The sequence below is a fragment of the Aulonocara sp. 'chitande type north' Nkhata Bay genome, linkage group LG3, assembly GCF_057382095.1.
Source record: "Aulonocara sp. 'chitande type north' Nkhata Bay isolate Kocher_YH1m ecotype deep benthic linkage group LG3, A_spYH_male_GT1.1, whole genome shotgun sequence".
NCBI classification, from domain to species: domain Eukaryota; kingdom Metazoa; phylum Chordata; class Actinopteri; order Cichliformes; family Cichlidae; genus Aulonocara; species Aulonocara sp. 'chitande type north' Nkhata Bay.
Genome location: NC_141346.1, coordinates 23,244,684 through 23,272,422, shown reverse-complemented (window position 1 = coordinate 23,272,422; position 27,739 = coordinate 23,244,684). Strand labels below are relative to the sequence as shown.

At 37.5% G+C, this 27,739-nt stretch overlaps 1 protein-coding gene across 1 annotated transcript; it reads right to left on the bottom strand.

Annotated features, from left to right (window-relative positions):
• Positions 1-6,307: 6,307 nt before the first annotated feature.
• Positions 6,308-22,154, bottom strand: LOC147334630 (uncharacterized). Its single transcript, XM_086285974.1, has 13 exons — positions 22,100-22,154; positions 21,056-21,397; positions 20,572-20,865; positions 20,349-20,474; positions 20,023-20,120; positions 19,506-19,687; positions 19,240-19,270; positions 18,648-19,028; positions 18,114-18,212; positions 17,685-17,786; positions 17,133-17,266; positions 8,256-8,376; positions 6,308-7,346 (listed from the first exon to the last, which is right to left on the bottom strand). The coding sequence occupies exons 2-13, from the start codon at positions 21,294-21,296 to the stop codon at positions 7,071-7,073; spliced, it is 2,085 nt and encodes a 694-aa protein (XP_086142100.1). The 5' UTR covers positions 21,297-21,397; positions 22,100-22,154; the 3' UTR covers positions 6,308-7,070.
• Positions 22,155-27,739: the final 5,585 nt, after the last annotated feature.

Genomic DNA, 27,739 nt, shown 5'->3' with positions numbered 1-27,739 from the left:
AGACTCGGCTGCTGGCATCGACGAGGGATGACGTGAACGCCAAACTGGAGTCCATCACAGGTCAACTGCAGGTATGCGAGTCAGACCTTCTGAGGAGGGTTTCACTTTTCTCTCTTCTTTATAATTGACTCTTTTCTCTCTCTTTCAGCTCCTTGTCTCAGAGTGGGAGGGATTTGAAGCACAAAGGGAGGAACTTGTCGTTTGGTTGGCTGATATGGATGTCCACCTGACTGAGGTTGACCAGCTGACAGGAAGCACCAGTGAAAAACTGAAACAACTGCAGGTGTGGGCTTGTTTAGATATGACATATATTTGATATGATACATACGTCAGAGACATTATCCTAAACTGGACTAACAAAGGACTATGAGTACAACATGAAACGTACATTACATAGCGTAAGGCTGAAGTTCATTGATCATTTTAATCATAAACTTGTTGTTGAAATATTTTTATTGAACATGCAAACATCTGCTGATGAAAATGTGTTGATTTATTGGTCTGTTATGAAGCTATTGCTATTTCTAATGTGTTTTATCACTTTCTGATGTTTTATTAATTAAACAATACATTTATTATTTGTTGTGTTATCTGTAGCTATAGTATTTATATATATTTATTTATAGTATAGCAAATATATTTAATTATTACTGTTTAAAACACTAATATGTGACGTGTATTAGTAGTGATGTTGTGCTGAGGGTTAAAATGCCTTTTTGTCTTTTGGCAACTAAAATGACAATAAACCATTAATATATGTCTTTGCTGTGCTCGTATTTATTTTACCCTGCTCAAATTCAATTTATGATGCATTTTATTTTGAAAGATTTAAAATGGTTTTTTAAAGAACCACTCAAAAAAGAACCATTTGAAGGACCTTTTTAAAAATGGTTCTTTAAAGAACCATTTTTAAAAAGGTTCTTTGAAAAACCATTAAAGGTGCCCCAAAGAACCAGTTCTTGATGGTTCTTTGGGGCACCTTTAATGGTTCTTTAATGAACCACTGAAAGAAATGGTTCTTCAAAGAACCATTGTTTGAAAGGTTCTTTGTGGCACCAAAAAAGGTTCTTCTATGGCATCAGTCTAAAGAACCACTTTTGGTTCCAGTTGGCACCTTTATTTTTCTGAGTGTACGATAACACCTTATCACAATGTACCAATTACGTACACAAACGAGTCACAAAAGGGTGGAGGTGCTGAGTGCCTTCACTGTGTCTTTCTACTGCATGGCCTGATGTTAGAATATTTTTTTCAGAAAGCAAGGTCTTGCTTTTATTGGAAAGGGCAGTTGTTACGTTCTTTGAGGCTTGTGGGAGTGTGTGGGTGGGGTGTTTGCCCACTCTCCCCGCCTCCACCCCTCTTGCCACTCCTACTCCTCTCTGTCTCTCTCACTCTCCTCTCTCCCCAGGACACAGCTGCTGCTGATTAGCCTCGTTTGCCACCTGACTCCAGTCAGCAATCATCCTCTGAGGCTATTTAAACTGGGGATGAGCTGTGAGCAGGGTGGCTTTTTCCTCGGTGGCTCTACGCGTTTCTGTGCTAGATGTTGGCCAGACAGCCTTTTTCGGACCAGTGAGCAGACGGTAGTGATGGGCAGATGAAGCCTCATGAAGCACTGAAGCTTTTCATCCAATTGGTTCACCCCAATGCGAAGCTTCTTGAAGCTTCATTTGCTCTAGCAGGACACCTACTGGACGTAAAAATATTAGTTGGCATGCATTTGAAGAGTGTTGCATTTGAAGAGTGTGGCATTTGAAGAGTGTGGCATTTTGCACACAGCCTGTAAATGTCAACAACAAAAGGAGTGTGTAAAACATCTATATTGTAGTGATGGCAGTATACTGTGTATATTTATGCTGGCAGTATGGAAAATGATTATTTGCGGCAAAGTTCGAACCGCTTCCGGGCAGTGAGGCTTCGGACGTCATCATTTTCAGCTCCTCCCATAAATGAAGCAAGCCTCGATACGCGCTTCGCGGAAACGCCCCCTCCATTACTCGACACACGCTTCGAAGCCTCGATACAGAACGTCACATCACTAGCAGACGGGCTTGTGGGCCCTGAGAGTGTCTCCCCGTGGTGGGGAGTAGGGTAGGAAGTGTGGGAAGTGCCTCCTTTTTTATTGTGTTTATTTGGTAGTCCTCCTGCCTTTCTTGGCTGCGAGCGTTTTCTTTGTTTCTTTGGCCTTATTGGTAAGACGGCGTTGCCGGCCCTTTAAGTTGATGTTAATGTCGTTTGTAACCCACCTGTACCATTTCGTAATAAAGTTCCATTAACACAGAACAACTCTGTCTGTTTTCCTTTTTCATTCTGATTCTGGACTCATTTGTTACTGGTCCCCTCTCTCACATGCCTAGACCCCTTCGGGGGGAACGTAACAGCAGTGCAGACAGGCAGTAGGGTGGGGGAGAGCGTGAAGGGGGGGATAACACACAGGAAATGATCTGTGGATCGACTTGAACTTATGGTCACAGCAGTGACTGTTAGTTTAGTTGACCAATCATTTCATAGTTTTTGTCAAGACCTTTTTTTTTTTTTTTTTTTGCTACGTAACCCCTATGCTGCCTGTTTCTCATAAAAAACCCAACAAAATGTCAACGCTTGGGAGGAAGAGAAGAGCAAACATATGGATACATTTCTGTTACGAGTTCAAAATTGGGGATGGAAACAAGAGAAAAAACCACAATAACAACACTGGTCCGGTCGGGTTGAGTCAAACGATGATTTTAATGAACACACGCGTGGGAGATGGACACTGATGCAGACAGCCTCTGATCTCAAAATGGTGGAGCATTGCTCAAACTTTTATAGCCCCTGGTGCCTCCACCTTATCATAAAAAGCCTAAACATCCACATGCTTTCTCTCACACAGCGCCTAAGCTACGACCTTGGCTCCCTGTTTATCTGCTCCTGCTGCGATGGGGCAGAAAACTCCAGCATATTCTGTTCTCTTCTAATCAGACAAATAAGACAATAACTCTCTGCGAACAGTATTTCTTATAACTCAGCAGTATAATGCATCATAAAACAATATCCTTCATTCACAACAAGTCAGCAGTTTAATGTAATGCAAATCAGTTTAACTAATGCAATAGTTATCAGCTTCTTCTAATTCAGGAGAATAATGCAAACTAAAACTACATAATAATTCACAATCTTTAATTCGGGGTATAACATGGCATAAAATAACACTACAATCCAACATTTCACATTTGATGTTAAGGGGAAAAAGACACTTTTTAAATTGTGTGGAGCAACGCCCACTGGTAAAAACACAACAAACTTTTACACTTTAGAGTTTAGTCATGAGGATCAAATTTAGATTTATTCTATTATAATTCTATATTATTAGTGAAATAAAAGTAGAATAAAATTAAAAGATGTTTTAGTCAAAAGATTATGACTAAAATTAAATCAAAATATGCTGTCAAAATTAATAGTGTGAGGCAAAAATGGTGGAACTGTGGAAGAAGCAAGGCACACCTTATGGCTGTCAATGTGGTACTCGAGATGGACAGGAAGACACAATGGCAGTATCCCAAATCAGGATCTGCAGCTTTAAAGGCATTTTAAGGCCGATTACGTCACAGCGACGAGACGAAGGCTGTCCCAGTTCAAAGGCTGCTCGAAATGCAGCCCTCAAATGCGTCCTTCATTTCTTGAATTTTAAGGATGTGGCGGTGTAGACTTTGTGGCCCAACATATCCCAGACTTCATAGCACGGCAGTGGGTGTGGATAATTATGCCGAAAAAAAAACGGCGGAAGAGGGGCGCCCAAAGAGTAAACTTTTAAAAGTAAGTACTGAATATTATGTCACTTATGTCACTGTTTATGTGCAAATGTTTAATAACGAAGAACATTAAAACATTACTGTTGGCCACATGTCGGCAAAGTTATGTGACATTTGCGATGTTTGTACTAACTTAGTTTCAAAGCCTTTACTTTAAAATATGCGCGTTCAGTAGTTCAGTAAACTACTGAACAAGTTCAGAGAAATTAACATTCAATGCACGGGCGACAGATCTGGTTGACATTCCTGCTGTCAGCATGCCAATTGCACGCTCCCTCATTGCTTGTGGCATCTGTGGCATTTTGCTGTGAGACAAAACTGCACATTCCAGGGTGGCCTTTTGTTGTGGGCAGTCTGAGGTACACCTGTGCACTACTCATGATGTCAGATCAGCATCCTGATGTGGCACACCTGTGAGGTGGGATGGATTATCTCAATATAGCAGATGTGCCCACCAGAGGCGGAGCCAGACATTTGAAACACCCGGGGCTTAGCCCAAAAGGGTAGTATGCATGTGGGATTTTTTTTTTTTTTTTTGTGGGGGGGGGGTAGAAATGACTGAAAGATTAATTGGCTCTGTTTTGAGTTTTGTTAAAAAAAAATGACTTCATATAGGGAAAAATATATATCACATGTGCAGGACACCTTAAACTAGTTTTTTAATTAAGCAGCGAGGCAGAACAAAATCAGGGCTGTATCAAGACACGAGGACTAAACCCCAATTCAACCAGACCCAGAACTGATCCAGAATTAAAACAGGACTACAACAGTTCAAAATCAGGACTACTTGCGACTTAACCAAAACAGAACCACAATCAGAACTAGATGATAGTAGCACTAAAAATCATCATAGACCTGCACTACACTTATTTTTTAATTCTACCAAAGTACAATATTTAGATTGAGAAAAGTTTATATACCGTATTTCCCGGACTACAAAGCGCACCTGAAAATCAGGGACAATCCATAGAAAAGCCGCACCTGACTAAAAGCCGCAGGGTTCAAAGCTTGTGGAAAAAGTAGCGGCTTATAGCCCGACAATTACGGTAATTATTATATAATATATAATTTATATAATTATTTAGCCTTGTTGTGCGAAGAAGCCTGCATAACTTAATAAATATAGAATTTGAAAAATAACAAACCTAAAAAGAAATACTAGGTACGAGATACATGAGTACCTATGATACGGTGATACTTTTGGCAAACGACCATTTGACTAACATGTGTGTCTCACCTGCTCTTGTTCATCTCTGTTCTGTCCTCATTCTCCATCTCCCTCTCTGTTTCTCTCTCTCTCTTTGTGCTGACAATCATCAAATATACAGATATTTACAAACTCTTCAGATAAAAACACAAACACTTTTTTAATTGTAACATCAAATCAGACTAAATGTTTATTTTTTTAGATTGATAAATATAAAAAACATATTTGTTAACTTTAAGAGTAAAGAGAGAAATCGTCTGTATTTCTTAATTGCAAATGGCACCAAATTGTATTCAAAATTGAGCCACACTTATGGAGCTCCACAGTTCTTTTCCTGGTGTTTTGGTTGACATCTCTTGATTTTCCCATGTCACAGAAACAGGCTCTGTGTTTTGCCTTATATGCATCCACAGCTGTGCCACCTGTTTACTCACATGGACTCTACTAACCTATCAGAAGCTTCTTCAGCTTAGAATGGAATCATCTGGAGTTTTCTTATTAATTAACAATAAACTTAGTGTATATGTACTCCTAAATTTGATCAAAGTGATAAAAAACAGACAGCTCTGTCTCTCTTTATTCTGACATTTAACTAATTCAAAATATATTTCAATATTTATCTAAAACAAAAGTTTACTCTAAATTGATGTTGTACAGTAAAAATGTTTTATGTTTTCTCCCTAAAGTGTATGTAAATATCTGGTTACAAATGTGAATATCCTGCTGTGTACTGAAATCCCTCTTGGGCTACGTCCACACGTACACGGGTATTTTTGAAAACGGAGATTTTCCGTTTTCGTTTTAAAAAATAATCCCGTCTACACGTAAAGGCAGAAATGAAGGAAAACGCTGCTAGGATCATGCCAAAGCAGCAGGTGGCGCTATATTCCTAACCGTGTAGAAATGTTGGCCAATCAGAAGTCTAGAAGCCTCGGCGGGAAAAAGTAAACAAAGCTGGGGCATAGAAGCAGAACCGAGTCGTATGTGTGGAGGGACAGTAACTGTGTGTGTATATGTAAGCATTTAAACACTGCAGAGAGTACAAGTAACAGTAACAGTATTGTAGAAATTCATTTCATCGAAACAATAACGTGGCACACACTGTAACGTCAAAAAAGGCACACATCTTTGACCCTGCGTTTTCTGCGTTTTTCTCGTCCACACGTAAATGCAAAAACGGAGTTTTAGAAAATATCCACCCTGCCCGGAGTTTTTAAAAATCTCCGTTTTCAGTGACCAAAAACGCCGTTTACGTGTGGACGAAAGGTGCAAACGCATAGAAAAATCTGCGTTTTCAAAAATACCCGGGTACGTGTGGACATAGCCTTGTTTTGCATAGAAATATACTGAACAACATACAAAGCATAATATATAAAATAACATTTACCTGAGTTTTTTCTTTGAAAGAACGCTCTAATGTCCATTCTTATATTTCAGTACATAACTGAAACAGATTTAGTCGGGGAGGGTAAGAACTGAAAATATGAAATAAACACACGTAAGCTAAGACTCTCTTAAAAAAAAATAGCATTTGTTCGGCTTTTCATTTCGCCATTTGTTGATTCACTTGAACAGCAAGTAACGTAATATTGGTCAAGTGATCAGTTTGACATCAATCTTTCGTGATGCACCGTCATATTTACATTATTTGTACAGTACGAATGATTTGCTTTGGTACCTGGTCAATAAGCTCTCCTTAGTATGGCTGGCTCCGTTTCTCCAACACTGCACTCACAGGCAGCAGCTGCCCCGCCCCCTCGCTCTGTCGCTTAGTGTCTGAGCTCGGATCATACCAATATCAGGGGGGATTCACGCACAGTCGTAAATTCCCACAGTGTGCACTGTGTGTTTCGAATATTGCTTGCACTTTTTGTTTTATACAGTTGTCAGCCAGGCATCTAACTATGAAAACATTACACTCCAAAAGACCCCGGGCTTCTGACAAAACAACCCGGGCTTAAGCCCAGTAAGCCACCCCCACGCTCCGCCCCTGGTGCCCACTACCACACATTTGGACTGATTTGTGACCACTGTTTGGGAGGGATGGTTATATTGTGTATCTGGAATGAATTTTAGGTCTCTACGTCCATCCCATGGGGAATGGGAGCAGTAACAAAGGTGTTGCGTTTATATTTTTGTTGAGTGTATTTGTGAATCCACATAATGAAGCTCAGTGATTCACCACCACATTGATATTGTGTGATATGTGACACAATGATACATATTGATGGATGTGTGTGTACATGTCTTTTAATCTGTTTGTTTTCTTCTGTCTTGTTGTCCAGTTGTTTTTGTGTCTCCCTCAGTTCTTCACTCAACTTCTTATCAGCTTGTTTTTGGTTCTCTGCCTGACAAACAAAGAGAAAATGTGATGTTTGAACAGGCAGCGACTTAAAGGCTCTTTAGAAATTTGGTATCATCCTTTACTGTAAGCTTAATAATAGACCCATACTTTTCTATGTCACAGATTTGTCTCGACAATAAGTCTTAAACTAAAAAAAAAAAAAAGGAAAACAAAACAAAAACACAAAAAGCACAATTAAACCTTTTACTTTACATAGATCTTTTGTCAAATGTGACAGCAGTAACAATACCTTCATTGTCATTCTTTTTATAATGAAATTTCATAACTTTCAAATAGTGACCCAAAATACACAAAAATGAAAATATACTTGTTTTACAGATGCAACAAGTTGACCTGTATCTCCTTAGATGGATATTAGATTTACAAGTATGGGTCAAATTAATGAAAACTAGAGAATCTTGAAATTTTATAAATATACATTACATATCTGTATTTTTATGGCACATGTGACAGTGCTCAACGGGGCCTTGACACTGGCACAGAAACTGTCTGTCTACGGCATTTGCCCAGTTTCACGTAGACACAGGCACACAGACACATGCAGGACTTTGAAAAACCTGCAGGTGTCTGAATCTTGAAATATTGAAATAGTAAAGCACCACAGGGGTGATGATTATGGTGCACATAAGGAACAGAGGTCATATAGAAGTCAGAGGGCAACTTCAAACAGACATAAGATATACACCTTCCAAGTACTTACAATGTAACAAAATAATCTAAACAAAATAAAACTATTTCTATTTTTTCTCCACTAACTGAAATTAAAACAGGGTTTGGATATGATAAGATTACAAAGGCACCTGACTGTTTCACTTTTAAAATCACCATTTCATCTAAACTATATGAAGATTTTCTCCTCTGTATTTTATATTTGAATAAATTTAAGATAAACCTCTTTTTCTCTGGTCTCCAGCAGCTTTTGCAGTTGTTGTTTCTCACCGTTCAGTGCATTGATGGAAGCCATGAGACTGTCCACCTGAAAAGGCACAAAGGCACCTACTACTACTGTTTCACTAATTGTGTGAAATCAAAATTCCTGATTTACGAATAAATTCTTTACAAATCCTACCATGTGAATTCATGGATTTTCTTTTCACATTCTGTCTCTCACAGTTGAAGTGTACCTCTGGTGCAAATTACTGACCTGTCATCATTTTAGGTGGGGGAACTTGCACAATCGGTGGCTGACTAAATACTGTTTTGCCTCACTGTATATATTCTTTTCTTTTCAGCACTTCATGCTTCAATAAGACAGTATATAATTAACAATTTATTTACCTCTACAGATGTGTATTAAGAAAAAATGAAAAACCAGTACAGTGAGAATTTGGGACTGAGATGTAATGCGAAGACGATCCATTTGGAAAAGAACGGAAGACGACTGAAAGTAAAAAGACAATTAAAAAAACAAAGAGAGAATGAGACAAGAGAGGTTTCAGCTTGACTGACACAAAATTAACTAGGAAAACAAAGCACTTGTCTGCAGACAAAGTTCAAAACTTTCCTAACCTAAGCAACTTGAAGGTGAACAAAGGTTTTCAATTGGTCATTTTACTGTCAGGGTGATGTCACTGCTATAACTACTAATGTGTCATGGCTTTAAGCTTTCACCTCTGTTCCAGTTTTCCTTACTGTGTTGCTGTCAATTATACATAAATAACAGCTGATAATCACCAGTATGCTTTTAAGTTAAGACACCACAGAACAGTCTCAAAATGATGTTTTCTGTGAAGTTAAGTTCTAAAATAAATTTTAGATAACACTAAAAAAAACAAATACATACCCGAATGCCGCCGTCCATTATCTCATGACACTGTGTAAATCATTGATAGGTATCTACGGAGCCTGGCAGTGTTCTTAAAGAGGACAAACTGCGATTCCTGGCCAGGTTTTAGCCGCACTGACTAACCTCTTGAGTTGTTGTTAAAAATAAGAGGGTTTTGCACAAAGTACAAGAAGAAAAGAATAAGAAAATAATGATGAGAGCTCTGAATGCAGACCCGATTTAAAAAAAATGCATGAAATATTATGAAACCAATATTAATGTCACAGGGTGACGACTGTTGCATGTGGCCCATCCTTTAAAATGATCACACTATCTGTAAATAATTAACAGGCTCACAATATTCAATTGCTCTGTTTATCAGCAGAGTTTCATGCACTGAATTTAGTTTTTATTGTAATTAATGTGTCACAATTTTCCTAATGAAAACATTCAAATAGCACTGAATTCACATAGAATCGTGTTGTTTTCTCATTGAAAACAGAGTCATATTTAAGTGAAGAAGTGAACTTTGACAGTGTTGCCAGGTAACAGATTGGTGTCATAAAAGAATTCATCTGCAAACCTCAAGTGAAGCAATGACCTTGTGTAAACTATCATGAGGAGCACTGCTGGGCAAAATGTTATTTGACTTTTAACAGTTTGCAGGAACCACAATGTGAGATTATACAGCACTTGTATTTTACTTCTATTTTCAGTGGTGTCCATTCCAGATGATTTCACCTGGAATCATTTGACATCCAAAGTATATAGATGATATATGATTCACTAATAATAAATGATGATAATGTAATATATTACATATTAAGGTCATGCGATCACAGCTGAGGACAGTTCACCCCAAGTTTGTTGAAGCAATTTGTAACATACCAAAAACTGTAACTGTTTCTACTGTCACACTCCTACTATTACTACTGCTGAGCTCAATATATACAGTGTAACATTCACAATTTTATTTACAAGCAAACTGGTAGTTTGCAAAAAAAAAAAGACAAAAAACCAAAATATTTTAGTCCACTTTACTCACGAACAGATTTTCAGCTCAGAGTCCTCTCTGTGTCCGAGCTGCTGCTGCAGCTGAAAAAGCCATGATGGACTCTGCTGCCTATTGCTGATGAAGTGGTAGAGAACAATTGTGTGGCTATGCTAAATGGGGAATGCAGGAGCTGGGTGGCAAGAGCTTCTTATTGACATTAATATACCAGCTTCCCTCACAGCTATGCAACAGTTTTCCACACTGATGCTGATAAACTGTAAAGGAAAAGGCTGTCGTGTTTGCTGAAACATTTATTTATTTTTTGCTAAATTGACCTCTGTTTTGACCAAGTCTGAGCTGGGTGAGGGGTTGACCCAATTTAGCAGGACTGTTTCACTAAAGGCTTCACTACTTGCACAAAGGGTTTGCCAGCCATGCCTTTTCTGTGCAACACACAAATCTAGGAGAGGCACGCTATCACCGCAAGCAGCACATCCACATCTGATAAACTATTTGAATATGTCATAATTGGATATTTTATTGTTTCTGTATAAATTCAGTTAATTTTGAGTCAATTTTAAAATGTTTAGTTTTAATAATAATATACCACAGGTAAGATTTCAGAAACTCAGTACAGGTATTACAATAAAAAAAAAAAATAGCAGCAGTTCACTGAAAGTCCTCTAGATATCCAAATTCTCCTTAAATATGCGCATAAATAATTTAATGAATAATCCTTCCTTGTTTAAACGTGAGCTAATGTTTGGTTTCCCTTTGTCTTCTTTACATTTATAAACACAATAGATTAAAAATACATCATATACACATGTACAACACAGTTCTGTGATAGGTTGGTAGTATGCCTGTGCTGTGAGGTCCCTACCTCCACATGCTTATACCAGTGGACAGGTAGGTTCATATAATATATTAAATCTTATATGTTTAGTGTAGGGTAGAATTGTATATAAACTGGTAAAATATAAACAAAATGCTTATAAGGTTATTTCATGTTTAGTGTGCATATTACTTATTAATACAATTTGCACTTCTCTCAAACACAATGTCAGTCTTTCTTTTGCTGTTTTTAACCAACTTAATTTGTACTTTTCTTAGTTTGTGGTGTGGGAGGAAAAAGGACCCAAAATGCAGGCAGTGACTGATGATACGAGTGACATTTATTTACAAGTGGCAGAGTGGCAAAACAGGCAAATGAGAAATGACTAAAGAAACCTAAACTGGGAAAACTAAATAACAAACCTGAGGACATACGAAACATGGTGCGGGGCAGAGAGCCGCAGAGCAAGTAAACGAAACACCATGGAACACAGACGAGCCGACAACAAACGCAGACCGACACCCACTATATATACACACACATACAAGGAGACCAGGAAATGACATACAGGTGGGAGACACAGCTGATTCTAATATACATAATGACTGGAGGATACAAGCTGAACACAATGACCACAGACACAGACCTTCAGAATAAAAGAGGAAATCCAAAACGCAAACTCAGGGACATAAACAGGGCATAAGGGGAGGACACAGGGTACCAAAATCAGAATAAACTGGTACAGAGGAAAATAATCATATGAAACCCAAAACGCTGGGTCAACGATCCAGCACCATTACAGTTTTTTATGTATCTTATAAATATATAAATTCCTGCACTCTCTCATATGTGTAGTTTTAGTTAATTAAAAGTACCTCAGTGCCTTGTATAAGTAATAAAATAGAAGAAAACAAATAAAATGTAGAGAACATGTTGCTTGTGGTCAGTGTGTCCACAGTGTGTGATGTCATATAAGATGCATTGCTTACTCCAGTAGGGCATGAGCATCACATTGTTGGTAGCCACATGCTTTCCTCATTATTAAGGTCTTTTCTGTTTCATATCAATTCTATCAACACTGTAACTAATATAAAAGTCATGCAAAAAAACAACTTGACTTTCTCTACAGAAATCTTATTCTGGACTAATATTGTATAGAATAAAACTGATATAGTTTTTGCATAGAATAGTTTTATTGTATTCTGTAACAACGGTAGGTGGATAACTTGTTCCTGCATAAAATTCTATACTTGTTTGTTATTTGTCAAATATCCTGCAGACTGTGGCTTTACTCTTTATTTTTTATTTTTATTACGCGTGTGGTAAAATTTCTATCACAATTTCATTAATTTGTGCAAAGATCTTGGATAATTTGTTGCCCCATTTAATTGTACTACATTGAATATACACAACTGCCCAGTCAGCAGAAGAACCTTTCACTATAGACATAAGCATAGGAAGTGGGGGAGGTTTCTAAAATACAGTTATTACTTGGACATGATTGTGCTCCAACACTACTTGGCCTGTTTTTACTCTTGGCCATGCGATTAAGTGTTACAGGTGCATGAATGTTAAACTAGGTCATTTTAGCCTGTAGGTAGGTGGTTGCTAGGTAAGATTCAAGAAGTTTGAAAATAATAATTAAGGTAAAACAAGTGCTTATGTAGCACTTCTATCTTATGTAGCTTATGCGTGGGTGTAGTCAGAATTTCACATTGTAACATTAAAGGTTTCAGGGGTCTAAGATGCACTTGTGTGCTGAGTTTGGTTGCGCAACTCCCGACCATTCAGGATGTAGAAGTAAAATTACCATGTATGTCTTTAAAATTCAGAAAGTTTACAATGGTGACTGATAGGTTTGTAGCTCAACCCTATTCGCTGGAACGTTGAAGACAATTTAGTTACACAGCAAAGCAAGACACGAGTAGGCAAAGTTCTTTATGTTTCTCGTGCACTGGAGAGAACTGGACAAACGCCGTTCCTTCACTTCCCTAAACCTGCTGGTTTGGAAGTCCAGCAGTTCATCTAAAAAAGGCATTATGTCTGTGAAGGTGAAGTAAGAGCAGATATAACCTCTCTCCTGACCTTAAGTTGTGTGGCACACACAACTTAGGGTTAGTCTCCACAGACTACTAAGGATCAGACCTCTACCAACATGACATTGATTATAAAACTCGAAGCATACATGAGTAGATATTTCTAAGCATAAATGACAATCAACAAATCTAACAGTGACAGGAGCCTTCTGTATTTTGGGATTTTTAGATCTCTCAGGTTGTCCTCTTCACTCTCAGCTGATTCCTTTTTTTCTCACCTCCCAAAGCTGTTTCATATGAATATTATTTGTGGTCTAGCTGCAGGTAGAAAGACATTTGGAGAAAGCTCAATTTAAGACAAGAGAGTAATCACACACTTTTATAAAATACCTGGAGAAGTGTTGCCTTACAAACTGTTTAACTCACAATAGAAAAAAAATTAAGGCAGTAATTATCAGTGGTTGACATTTTAGAAGACCTTTTATTTACTGTTTATAAAAAAGCATGTTGTCAAAACTGGAAACATCAAAGTTATTCTGGAATTACTTTGATGCGAATTGAACAGTTTCTTTTTTTCTTGTTTAATGACAGAAATAATTAATAGACTAATGCAAATATTTTAAGAGAAGTTCCAAGAAGATGGAAAAGAAATCACATAACCTGTTAGCAATCTGACGGTTGGTCATTTATCATAATACCATAAAAATGAATCGTGTTTGATTCCAACTGACTGTCCAGAGTCTTTTCCTCCCTCTCAGTGTGCTCCCTTCTTTGATTCTGACCCATGATTTGAATTCTTTACTGGTGGCTAGTTCAGCTGACCAATTGAAAAGACATTCATATGGCTTGTGGCTGAGATGCAGCAGGCTGGGTTTGAGTGGGGACTGTGGGGCTTTGCTGCAAGACTTCTGCTCTTTCCTGTCTATCATTCACTACTGATCTTTCACATAAAGAGAAATAGTTCAAAAAGAAAAAAATTCCTCAAGCTGCAAATGAAAAGAGAGTAAAGGAGATACCAGAGGAGAGATATGCTTTTTTAAAGGATTGAGAGTCATCATACGAAACTCTGATGTCATCTCCTGTGTGAACACTGGGCAGTCAATTAGTTGCTTCCTTGTACTGCTGAAACAGGATTACACATTCTCGGTATTGAAATAGAAAAAATTTGGGTGTAGTGTGGATGAAGTGGTTTACACAGATGGACAAAGAAAAGCTAAAACAAAAAAGGTGAAGCTGAAAGAAAAAGAGAAAAAAAGAAACTAGAAATCAATGCAGCAACATGTCGTCAGTCAGGGCTTCTGCAGCACCATCAACAGGAGTGCCACCAGTAGCTAATAAATAAAACATTCAATACTTTTGAATACTGATGTACCTAAAAGAAAATTCAAATCCTTTTTGAAGATTTTTACTTTTTTTTAAAAAAGGTTTTAGTTAAATAAAAATGGTAAATTTACTCAACATTATATGAAATTTGTATTACTCATAAAAAAGTAATTCTGATGAATTCACATGATATAGTCTTGTTTTTACTAATCATCACTTTAGCCTGTGCGCTTTTCCTGTGTTGCTGATGAGATTGATCTTCACACGCTCTCCAGAGGCCCTTCGATCATGCCAACCACGTAACATCAACATTTGGGTTCCTGACACCTGCTCAGTGTAACTGTAAATGTAGCCAATAAAAATGTCAGAGATGTCCACGTAAAAGTAATAATAAGAGAGACTGAAACAAGAATCTAGGAACACAGAGACTTAAGGTGAGTGTTTTCTCAGCTTTCAGTTTAAATTTTTCTTTAAATGTGTATGTGATGTGATCTGTAATTTTAACTTCCAATCTGTCATCAATTTATCCTGTAAAAGAGAGATCAAGAGAATGAAAAAGGGGAAAAAGGGAAATAAGCAATAATAAAGTTCATTGTGTGAAATCCAAAGTGTTTATAAGTGAATGTGTGTCATTTACATCTTCCAGTTGTATCTACAAGTGAAAAGGACCTTATCTCAGAAATATTTCAGAATACACAAAACATGATTGTTTGTGTTTAGGTAGTACTCATTGTTCATCAGCATGCAAGCAGCATTACCTCACAGGAAGTGTTTCTCAGACAGATATAGTTGCCACATCTCTTGACATTGTCCAAAATGATGTCACCTCTCTTTGAGCTGTGATTGACTGAACCACTCTTATGCTTTTCCTGGAAACTTGTCTGAGATTTCTCAGGCTGTGGTTCAACTTTGCTCATCACTGGCTGAGAGAGACAACATAATGTGTGTGTGTGTGTGTGTGTGCGTGTGTGTGTGTGTGTGTGTGTGTGATGATTTCCAATCTTAGAGAACATATGAACAGAAAAATTTTGCTTGTGACATAACATGATGTAAATGACCGAGCATTTATTTGAATATTAGGATAGTAGAAAGATACCATCTATTCATACAGAAGAATTATAAAATGATTTACTAAAGAAATAAAAAAACAAAAAACATTTTCTTTGATATTCTCCAATATCAGGTCATAGTTGTAATATCTTTAAATGAAATATATATAAAGTCAGTCATTAAACACTTATTTATTTGAAAAATATTGGTTAGAAAACAATTAGCTAGTCAGCCAACTTTAAGCTTTTGGACATAGATACAAACTGTCAGGGTTCCTGGGTCGGTGACCCAGTGTTTTCAGTTGTGTTCATGTTCAGTTTATTTTGCCACTTCCATGTTCTCACTTCTTGCTTTTCCTGTGTCAGCTTGTGTTAAGTCTAATTGTTGAATGTCGCCATTGTGTTTCTTAAATTTGTATAGTCTTAGTTTAAGCAGTAGGATCAAAGCCATTCCTTTGATCCTGACCACCTCTCCAGCCACTCTGTGCTGGGGGAGGTTTTATTGTAGATACATCCTAACTTGAAGATCTGTTTGATGTTTGGTAGAGCTTCCTACCCTTTGTATGGTTTCACTGTGTTATCTTTGGTAAACCATACATTGGGTGTGGGGGAAGACTACCCTCTTTATGACCAAGGATGTTGTTCCTGCTTTTAGGTTTTATGACCCTTTGACCAACACACACACACACACACTCTCACATAACACACACACATTCTCACACACACACACACACTCAGTGTATACATTTACATACAGTGCCTTGTCTTTGTAACCAAAGGGGGGTTGCAAGGGGAGGTGTTTTGTAAACTTGTTTGAAGTTTGTCAATAAAAGGCGGCGAGAGGAGGCCACCAGTGTGGTCATTTCAACGTGCTGGTCACAGACGAGAGGCCTCCCTTGCGCAAGAAATCGATCGAACACTGTTGCCTTGCTTTTCTTTCATGGGAATAAGTCTTGGATACAGCGGGGTCTGAGTTTAGACCCAACAGCTTGTCTCTTGTGTCATTAGTCAGATTATGTTCAGCCCTGTACTCACCTGTTTCCACCTGTTTGAAAAATCATCACTCAGAGAGAATCCGGATTCATCTGATCCAAAGAGAAAAAACATGAGACTGTCTTCTTATTGGTGGAACATATTTTTGTTCAAGAAAAGAATAAGAATATAACACATATCAGGACTTGAAGTGCTCGGCCATTCATGAAGTAAAAGTACAACAACCTGTTTGTTCTTCTTTTGATTCAGAGCTTTTGTCTTGATGACATTAACTATGTTAGTTAATTAAACTATGTTAGATTATTTAAAACATCAATAACATGGTTCACTTTTAGCACTGACTTACAAAAACACCTCCTGATATACAATACCAAAACATGTGTCTGTGCTAAAGGTTGTAAAACACAAAACAACATATTTACTGGTCAATGACATATTCATGATTTTTTTCTCTCAAGATCTTGTGAGTTTATCTTTGTGATGCTTTGACTCGTGTATCTTCAGCTTACAAAGACACAGCGAAGCTTCGTCTTCATCCACATCCTTGCAGTAAAACTGTTTTTGTGTTGCACCTCAAAGAATAATGAAGATCTATTGATTCTGATATTGAAGATCACCTTGTTTATTTACATATTGTTAATTTAATAAAAAACACTGTTACACTGACTTCAAATTATATGAAATATATAAAATGTAATATTGCTCTTTTTTTTCTTTTATTCATCAAAACTGTCCTGATGAGTTTACATGATGTAATCGTTTTTTTAGCATCACTTTAGCCTGTGGCGCTCTCCAGTGCTGCTGATGAGGTCGATCTTTAGCTTGTCTGGAGAATCCCATATGATCATGCCCACCCACATCACATCAGCATTGTCAGTATATGGGTTCCTGACACCAGCTCCCCGTACCTGTAAATGTAGCCAATAAAAAGGTCACAGATGTCCAAGTGAAAAGTAATAATAAGAGAGACTAAAAGAAGAATCTAGTAACACAGAGACTCACAGTGAGTTCCTCTTTAGCTTTCAGTGTAAAGTTTTCTTTAAATGTGTATGTGGAGGTTCGGTCGCCGCGCTGTAGTTTTAACTTCCAACCTGCCATCAATATATCCTATAAAAGAGAATGAAAAAGGGGAGGTGGGGGGGGGGGGATGATGAAGTTGACTTCATAAATGTTGTGTTTATAAATAAAAATGTGTCATTTCCATCTTTGTGTTGTATCTACAAGTGAAAACGACCTTGTTTCACAAATATTTCTGAACACAAACACAAAACATGTTGTTTGTGTTTAGGTAGTACTCATTGTTCACCAGCATGCAAGCAGCAGTACCTCACTGGAAGAGTTTTTCAGACAGATATAGTGACCATGTCTGTCGACCTCGTCTAAAATAATGTCACCTCTCTGTGGTGTGTTAGGTTTGTTTGACTGTTGCTGAGAGAGAGAGACAAAAAAATCCAGATTAGTGTGTGACAGATGATGATGTAAAATAGTTGGAGCTTGTTAGAAAATGTGTTTGCTAAAAGTTGCTAAAATATTTAATAAACATTAAATAAATAGCTAAGAAACTATGTTTATAACAAAGAATTCAGTGAAGTGAGTTAATGCTAAGACACACAAATATATTGTTGGTCTTAATATGAATCACAGAAGTAAGTAAACATTTTGATTCTTTCTCAGTGAGATGTTCATGATCCAGATTTTAGCTCTAGTCCCATGAATGACTGTAAGTCAGTGATGTGTTTGTCTGTCTGTATTTACCTCTTTCATATGTTCTTTGACGTTTAGTTGTTTTATCTCCTGATGGAAATTCTGTTTTTCATCCTTCTTCAACTTTGTGTCAGCATCCTTTTTTTTCTCCTGATCACAGACAGTAGAAACTGACGTCAGAGGAGACTAGTCTGACCAAAACAGTTTGTTCAAAATGATCGCACTTTGTTTCCTTTCAAAACTTTGTGCTTGTTCATTTATTTTATTATTTACTTTGTATCTGTAATTTTTTCTGTGTGAACTGTGAGACGAGGAAATAAGAGTCCTGAAAGTCTCTGTAATGTTCGGTTGTTTGGCTTTAACTTCTGTTCTGTGATTGCTGAATGATTTCAGAGGTTTTTGCAGCAAACCTTGAATGTCTGTCTCCGCTGTCTCTTATTGTGTGGATGTGAGTCTTTGTCTGTGTTTGTAAGAGAAATCTGTTTTTACACACAGTGTATATAGAATATACAAATTATATCATTTAAAATCTGGTGTCAATGTTTTTGTAAACTTTATCAAAATTTGAGTCGATCTCAAAAGTACCTGGCAGCTGCTTGGTCGGGTTTGGCCCCCCTGGCCCTGAAGGGCCCCTGTTGGGGTGTGGGAGGCCCTTGGATCCTGGGTCTCTGGGCTCAGAGGTCGGTCTGCTGTGGTGCAGTCGGCTGCTGGCTGAGCCTGTGAGCTCGTAACCGCAGACTCCTGGGGCTTCTGCTCTGTGCCTGCTGGGTGTCTCCATCCAGCGCTCTCTTTTGCTCTTGTCTGAGTCGTGGCCACAAATGTGCGTGCGTTTGTCCTTTTGGGGGTCTCATGCTCTGGGGTTTTCTGGGGCCTCTCCACTTCTGTGATATCTGGTTGTTTTGCCTCCTGCTGGAATTCCTGTTTTTTATCATCTTTCAACATCTTGTCAGCTTCCTGGTTTTCCTCCTGATCACAGACAGCAGAGACTGAAGTCAGAGGTAACTAGTCTGACCAAAACACTTCGTACAAAATCATCAAAGTATTTTTGTTTCCTTTCAGGAATTTGCACTTTTGTTTAAAAAGTATATATATTTTTTTTCTTCTGTGTGAACTGTGAGACGAGGAAATAAGAGTCCAGAAAGTCTCTTCCTTAAAGAGCTCAAACAGGAAATCTGACCTCTGACTGACCCTGAACTCCAATAACGTCACTGAATATGAGAGCAAGCTGAAGATTTGTGTTTCTATAAATATCTTTATGGTAAAAGAAACACGCATGTGTTCATGTACAGTTTATATAAACATAAAAATAAAATAATTGATAATCTGGTGTCTGTGTTTTTGGAACTTTATCAAAGTTTCAGTCCAGTTTTCAGATTACAGGTTAAAATGCAAATGTTCCAAATAATCTAAACTGTTTTATTCTTTCTATTTCATAATCTTAACCTCATCAATGACCTGTAAACTGCTCCCTCAGGATTATAAAAAGTATAAAAATATTTCACACAAACAAGAAGCATAAATGTGTTTAATAAACTTCTGCTAACCTCTGTTTTACTGGATTCCTCCTCTTTCATGTTTTTCTCCATCAGTTGCTGATGTTTTTTGAGAGCTGATGAGCCTCCAGACTGAGAGAAGATATGAACAGAATAATTTAGGTTGTTACATAATGTTCTGTAAAATGAAAACATGACAGAAAAAAATATTTGAATATTAGGATAGTAGAAAAATATCATCTATTCATACAGCAGAAGATGGAAACTATATATTTCCCGTCACATTATTCCTCTGATGATTTTTAACTCTTTTATTTTCATTTTATTGTCAGTAAAATTGTCTCTTTCTTATCTTTAAAAAGTTGTATATTTTATTTATAAACATTTTTTCCCCACAGTCATGAAATCTCTCATACTGTTTTTCCTACAGGTTTTGTTGTCTTGTCTGTTTCTGTCATATCACTCACTGGCTCGATGTCCTGTGTCATGAGCGTCTCCTGCTCTTGGTCCGGTTCAGTTTTTGTTGTTTCTTGTTTTTTTTGGAAGCAGTGAGGTTTCCTGACATCTGTTAAACGTTTAGACAAGAAAGTCAACATGATGTCGTCCTGGGCTTTAGAATGGTAACACATCATTTATCATCTCATTTTAATATGAATTAAGTAAATATGCTGTATGTTTTCTTTTTAATGCAACACAAAGAGGTTTATAACTTTGCATGTGTGTTGCTTTAACCCCTGTAGGCAAAACTTTAGATAATAATTTTGACAACATGGTAAATTAATTTGTGTCTTACTTGTTTTGTTTCGTCTCCAGATGAAAAAAACTCCAATTAAAATCAAGATGATGCTTAGAGCCAAACTAACAACAACACCAATGATAATGGGAGCAGCAGAACTGGAGTTGAGCTGGAAGTATTCATCTGAAACAATAAAAACAGAATTACATGTTATTTTAAAAGATTCTTGTTCATTCAAACCAAAATCGAGCATATCATACATTTTATAAACTAGATTTACCTGGAACATGTATGTGTGTCTCTCTGCTCTGGTTGGTGTTCCTCTGTTGGACTCTGCAGGTGATGTTGTTGCTGTGTCTCTTCTCCACAGTCACTCTGCTGCTGACATTATAGAGGTCATCAGGACCTCTGAGGGTCTCTGCAGGTCCAGCAGAGAGGAGGTTTCCCTCACCGTCCAACCACAGCAGCTCAGGCTCTGGATACCAGCCTGCAGACTCACACTGTAACACCACTCCACTGATGGCTTTATCAAGGTTTGCTAAGCTGATGACAGGTGAGGAGACAGCACCTGACGCTGGATGAAATGTACAATTTAAAATGCTGATCAGTAATGCAAATCACTAAAAATGCAATGGTAATATTTGAATCTGATACAGACTGCAGTTTCCAAGCTGGTGTAACTCACTGGCTGAATCAAGGCATTATTGCAAACACTAGTCCAAACTGCTCTGTGCACACATAACATATATAATTCATCCACTTACCGACCACAAGATCGATAAAAACTTCTTCATCCTTCTCTGGGATGTAACATCTGTATCTGCCCTCGTCTGCAGGTTTTACTTTGGATAGTTTCAGTGAAATGTTTCCATGTTTCAGCTCATCAGTGAACAATGATGATGGACCTTTGTAGGAAGGGTTTTTTCTATTTATGAGTTCCTGACCTGCACGGCACACAAGCACAAATCTGGGGTCCAGGTCAGGTCTTGCCCACTCCAAAGTCATTGCAGCAACATTTTCTCCTGGTATCAGGTGACATGGCAAAGTGATGTCTTCTCCAGCTGTTGCAATAATTGGCTGATTTGGACCAATTAACCAAGACTGACCTGAGATGAAAAGATCAGTTTATCAATTTATTTATGAATGAGAACTTCCAAGAAATCTAAATGTCAATGGAAGGATTTGCTTTTTCTTTTTTCATGACTGACAGCACAAACAGTGTACTGTCAGTGTAAAAGATGGAAATCAGCTCTGAAACATCCGCTGAGATCTTGTTGAATTCAGTTGTGTAAATCCACAAAGAGCAGCAGTCCAGCCCACATCAGAAATTAATGTTAGTTTCTGTTTTTTTCCCCTGTGCTGAGACAGTACACAAACTTTAGGGTTCCCCCATCTGCTGGATCTCACTTTAACCCCTGACTGTACTCATTTTTCTGCTGAGTCTCGGAGGCAAAGCTGCCCTCTACAATGTAGGCAATAGAAAATAATTATTTCTTTTACATTATCATTCTCTGCAGGTGACCTACATACTTCTACTTGAGTGAAGAAAGTCAGGACTTTTGCCACTTATTATAATTCCAGATTCAGTTATAATCTAGACACATTATAGCTTCTAGAATTGCACCTTTAAAGAATAAAAAAAACATTGAGAGGAAACATTAAACCTTTTGTCTAGGCACAGAAAACAGAAAAAAGTAATAAAAGATAATTATTTGCCATATCAGTAAATTAGAAAATTTGAGCCATTAATTTTATAAACACCCACACTCACAAACAATAACTATCATGTTATGTTAGAGGGCACCTACAAAAATGTAGAAGAAGAGGGACAACCAGAATGCAGTGTGATGAATGAATTATGCAGCTCTGAAAATGGAAAGAACAAATAATAACACAAAGAAACTGTTAGTAATAAAACAATAAAACATGGTCTGTTTCATACTTTCACATTCAATTCAAATGTCCTTGAGGTCTCTGTGGCAGTTACACATGCATTAACTGATAGTTTAAGATCATTTTTAAATTGTTTGAAAATTGTCAGAATTATAAAATGATTTACTAAAGAAAAACAAAAACAAAAAATGTTTTCTTTGATATTCTCCAATATCAGGTCATAGTTTTAATATCTTTAAATGAAATATATAAAGTCAGACATTAAACACTTATTTATTTGAAAAATATTGATTAGAAAACAATTTGCTAGTCAGCCAACTTTAAGCTTTTCGACATAGATACAAACATAGATAACGTCATGGTTAAATGTGTACCTTAGCTCTAAGTGTAGACCTGCTATTCCGTACTAGAAGATGTATTACACATATTTTGTATGTGGCAGTATGCTCTTAGACATTAAAAGAAGATTAGTTAGAAACTAATTTAAAACTATAAAAACGAATTTAAAATACAACATACCTGCTGCATGATGTGGCATTCATTTGAAAAGAACATGCAGTCTGAGTTAATAAATCATTACCGAGTTAGTGAAACTTACAGATATCCAGTGTGTGTGTGTGTGTGTGTGTGTGTGTGTGTGTGTGTGTGTGTGTGTGTGTGTGTGTGTGTGTGTGTGTGTGTGTGAGAAAATCTTCCTTATGAACTTTGAGCATGTTGCCAGGAAACTGGTCACTGTTATAAAACAAATAGAACTGCAATAAAGCTTCAAATGAACAACAACAGTGTTTCTTCACTGTCTTTCCACCTTAAGAGTAAGCACTCATGGAGTTGTTGTTAGGTCTGCTATGGTGCTGCAGGGGGCATAACATGACTTTTTCTGTAATATTTTAGGCAGGTGAATAAACTTGAGAGACTGAATTGTAGGAGAAACTGTAAAGTAAAAGAGAGAAACAGTTTTGAGGACTTAAAAAGATGTCAACTCTGTCCACTACACTAAAGTGCATCATGTTTTCTATGTAGTTTTTCTGCATACTCTGTTGTGCAGATACCGTTCATTTTTTTGCCTTTACTGTAGTGGTGGGTACAGCTGCAGTGCCGAATTTTCAATTTAAATGTTTTCTGTCCATTTGATCTGTTTGTACATCAAGACTTAAATGTTTCAGTCAAAAGAGATAGCATTCATGTAATGTTATTTGAAAAAGTAGCATGTAAATGAAAAGACGATTTTTGGGGAATTATTATTATTATTTCTTAATTTTTTTTTTTATAGTTTTTTTGTTTTTTTTTTATTGCAGACCAAAGACAAGGGGTAAATTTAGAAAAGAGGAAGATTGGAATTTGATCAAGAGTTTTTATAACATGAGGCCTTTTGCTGTTATTGGACAGGACAGTGCTGACAGTACAGAGGTGGAGAGGGTGAGGGGAAAAGCACACAAGAAATAGTCTAGACTCCAACCCAGTCCTGCTGTGTCCTTCATTATATGGGTCAGCTGCTCAGCCTTGGAGTTATAGCAGTAATGTCTAATGGTCTGTTTGAAGACCGATTACATGACCTGGCTGAGCAGCCAGCCATGGGACAAATATGAATGTGGAAAAATAGTGAAACTGAATGACCTTCTTGCCAAATAAATGAGGCTTCCTAGATCACTGCAAGCATGATGCAACCAGGGCCTGTACAAATGGCAGTCACTTATGTGCAGAACATCAAGTTTATTTTATCTTGGATGCAATCAAGAAATTTGTCCATAACAGGAAATATTCTCTGATCTAGATCTATTATCAACAAAACTATAGACTGGTACATATGGGCTCTTTATACAGAGGAGCTGAAATGAAGAGACTTATATGAATTTCGTAAATTTCAAATTCAGTTGAAAGTAGTAAAACTTCAGTAGTCATCAGAAACTTCAACGATAAAAAAGAAATAATCGAAGCATTTCTTGTTATAATTATTTTTTAATATCTGTTAAGTATTTTACATAATTTGTTATGGGTGTATTGATTTAATCCTCTAGGGTCAAAGGTATATTTGGCAATTTTTTGACTAATTTTGATTTTACCTTTATATTTAACCTTTGAAAAATCTGCTTACCTTGCCTTGTTTGGTGTCATTGTTTTCAGCACAACCTCACATATCTGATTTGTTTTTTGTTTTTCATTTTGACATATTGTATTTGTTTGGATCTCTTGGCCTGTTTCCCAGCTTATATTTTTGGGACTTTTGAATGGTGATACTTTATTGTATGGTCTTTGAGTTTATAATGTCATTTAAATCTAGCTTATACTTTTGCTTCTTAGTCCAATCATTTGTTTTGTAGTTCTTAATCACTTGTTTATTTAGTCAGTTCTCTTTTGCGCCCTGGTTGTCTTGGTCTCTCGTTGTTCTCCCCAGGTCTCTCTGTCTCTCTGTTGTGTGCTTCCAGCATAAAGTTTGTGTGCCTTAAGTCTTTGGCTACGTTCACACTGCAGGCGAAAGCGCATCAAATCCGACTTTTTTGACCCTATGTGACCCATATCCGATCATGGTATGACACTGTGGCACGATCGTCACTGTCACAAGACAGGGCGATCATGGCTCATGAGTTGGGTGTTCGTCTTATAATTGGAAGGTTGCCGGTTCGAGCCCCTGCTCGGACAGTCTCGGTCCTTGTGTCCTTAGGCAAGACACTTCACCTACCGCCTGCTGGTGATGGCCAGAGGGGCCGATGGCGCAATATGACAGCCTCGCTTCTGTCAGTCTGCCCCAGAGCAGCTGTGGCTACAGCTGTAGCTGCCTCCACCAGTGTGTAAATGTGAGAGTGAATGAATAGTGGTATTGTAAAGCGCTTTGAGGGGTCCCGAAAAGCGCTGTATAAATGCAATCCATTATTATTATTTCAAATCCGATCTGGGTCACTTTCGTATGTGGTACTGAATCCGATACATATCTGATGTTTTAGAAAGCGACTGCTGTTTGAATGGTCATGTCGCATTAAGTCCGTCTTTTACGTCACTGACACAAGACAGACGCCAATTATCAGCTCCGGAGAAAACATTGTGAACGCTTCCTGTCGATCCAGTGTAGATGTTAGCAAAACTGTTGGGAACACAACGTTGGAGAAACATGAACTTTTTATTTGTATTGTATAATCTGCAGATTCTGACAGAAATCTGCAACTATCCTTTGAAGCAGCTCTCCTCTAAAACAGCAATAAGGATCATTATTAGGCCATATGTAAATAACAAAATAACTTTAGAATTTAAAGCAAAATTGGGAAACATAAAGTCCGACACAAGTCTTTATACTAAGGGCCATCAGTCAAACAATACTGTTTGGTCTGGGTCTAAACAGAGTGCGTTGTGTGTGACGTCTTCTTTTGCGCAACTGGGACACTTTGAGGGTTCACACTAGAGCGCGTTTGCTGTCGCATTTTATTTGTTGTGTGAACAAGCAGACAAAAAAATCAGATTTAATCAAAAAATCAGAATTCAGCACTAAGACCTGCAGTGTGAACGTAGCCTTAGTCTGTTTCTTTTCTTATTGTGAGAGTCTTGTCCCGTATGCATCAGGTTCTGTTTCACTCCTCCTTGTCATTAAGTGCATTAAGTCCAGCTGTGTTCCCACGTGTCTCCACTTCCCCTCATCACCCTCATGTGTACATGGTGTCAGTTTCACTTTGTCCACCATCAGAGTGTCTGTTATGTTCCCGTCATGCACCTGTTCCTGTGCCCGGTGTCCTTCATGTTCCCATGTTCTGTGCACCACTTTCACTAGTATTATTTCCAGTGTTTATGTTTTGGATTTTCATCTTCCCTTGTATCTGCTCCATCGCCTTAATAAAGGCTCGCTTTCTGTTTAAACTTCTGTTCGGCTCCATGGCTGCATTTGGGTCCTCATCACACACTCTCCATCAGCATTAACACAATGGACATGAAAACACACACACATCAGAGTAGGAAAACCTTTTCATGACTTGAAATGCAAATGCATACTTTAAATTATGCAAAAATTTACGCAACTATTTAAATTAAAGTACAGACAGTCCCTCAGCATTTTTTGAACAACTAAACAACTATTATTTACAAAATGATCCGACTTTACATTAAGATCTTACACAAATTATTTGTTCTACTCCAAAAAATTGTTCCTGTCTACCACAAGAAAGAGGTCACAAGACAAACCTGACACCTTCAGGGTGTATGACTCCTTCTGTTGTCCATCTGGCCAACAAAAGGACATTCAGCATTTGCCTCACTGTTTTGACATGTTTTAGCTTTTATTGCTAGCAAGTGCTTTCAAAATGTGAGCTGTTTTCTTAGAATATTCAATTTTTCTAGTTTCTTCCTCCACTAAATGTGCAGTTCGTATACAGGAAAAAGCATAACAAGAACATTTTTATAATAAGTCTAATTACAAATAAAGAGACAGAGGATGCAAAACTGAACACAATGCACACAGGATGAGAGACCTAAATAAAACAGGAGGTAACACACACTGAAACTCAATTAAGATATGTGGGCTTGTCACTGGGACTGAGGGAAAACAGACATGAGACACACACTGGGGAGACAAAATAAAGATCATACAAACAATAGGAGATGCTGAAGACAGAACACAGACTGGAACAGACATGAAAACAGCGAAAAACCAGAAACTAGAAATATTAAAATCAGGCGTTCTAGGAAATACAAAATTACAGACATGTATAAGAAAATGTCTTAAATCCAAAAGAATGGCTGTCAAATTGTAAGGATTTTTGAGGTCTACTCTAAATATCATCATTTTGTTTTCTATTTTCATTGCTTCATATTTTTAACTTTGTTTCCATCTCAGATGCAGGTTTTTATATCATTCCAGACAGACTAGAGCTGTTTCACTACCTGTCACTGTTTTTGTTCTTTTCACTGTGGTGATCTCAATTAGGGCTGGGTATCGTCACTGATTTCTAGAAGCGATTTGATTCCGATTCGATCTGTTTCGATCTGATTCGATTCGATTTGAATCGGGGAAATTTTGCCTCAGACAGTCAGAAATATTATAATTCAGATCATGCATCAGTACATTTACATATTTATATCTATAAAAGGAAAGCTGACACTTGCAAGACTTTGCCAAAGGTGTGAGCATCACAGCAGATGCCTTTGTGTCAAAGTAACTGATGATAAAACACAGAAAAACGTGAAGGTGATTTTCCTGGCCTGGGATTTTATACAAATATTCTGCAGTGGATCAAAAACTAAAGAAAAACATTAATCAACATATAAACATTACCTGATGCTGCTGAAGTGAAGCAGAGCAAAGTTACAGAGGTTTTATTGGAGACACGGCTAAGCGTTTTGCAATTTAGCATAATTTTAAAAAGCTTAAATTTGTTCAGTGTTTAACAGCAGAAATGAAACTTTCTTTTCGGAAGTAAGTAAAAGGAAAAAAAAACAGCGGCCCACAGCGCTGTAAACAACGGTAGACTTGTGCATAACAAGCAAACAAATAATGCAGAAAACAGATTTTTAGATGGGGAACTGTTCTTGAAGTATACTGAGAGAGAGAGAGAGAGCTCTGCGTGAAGTGTGATTTT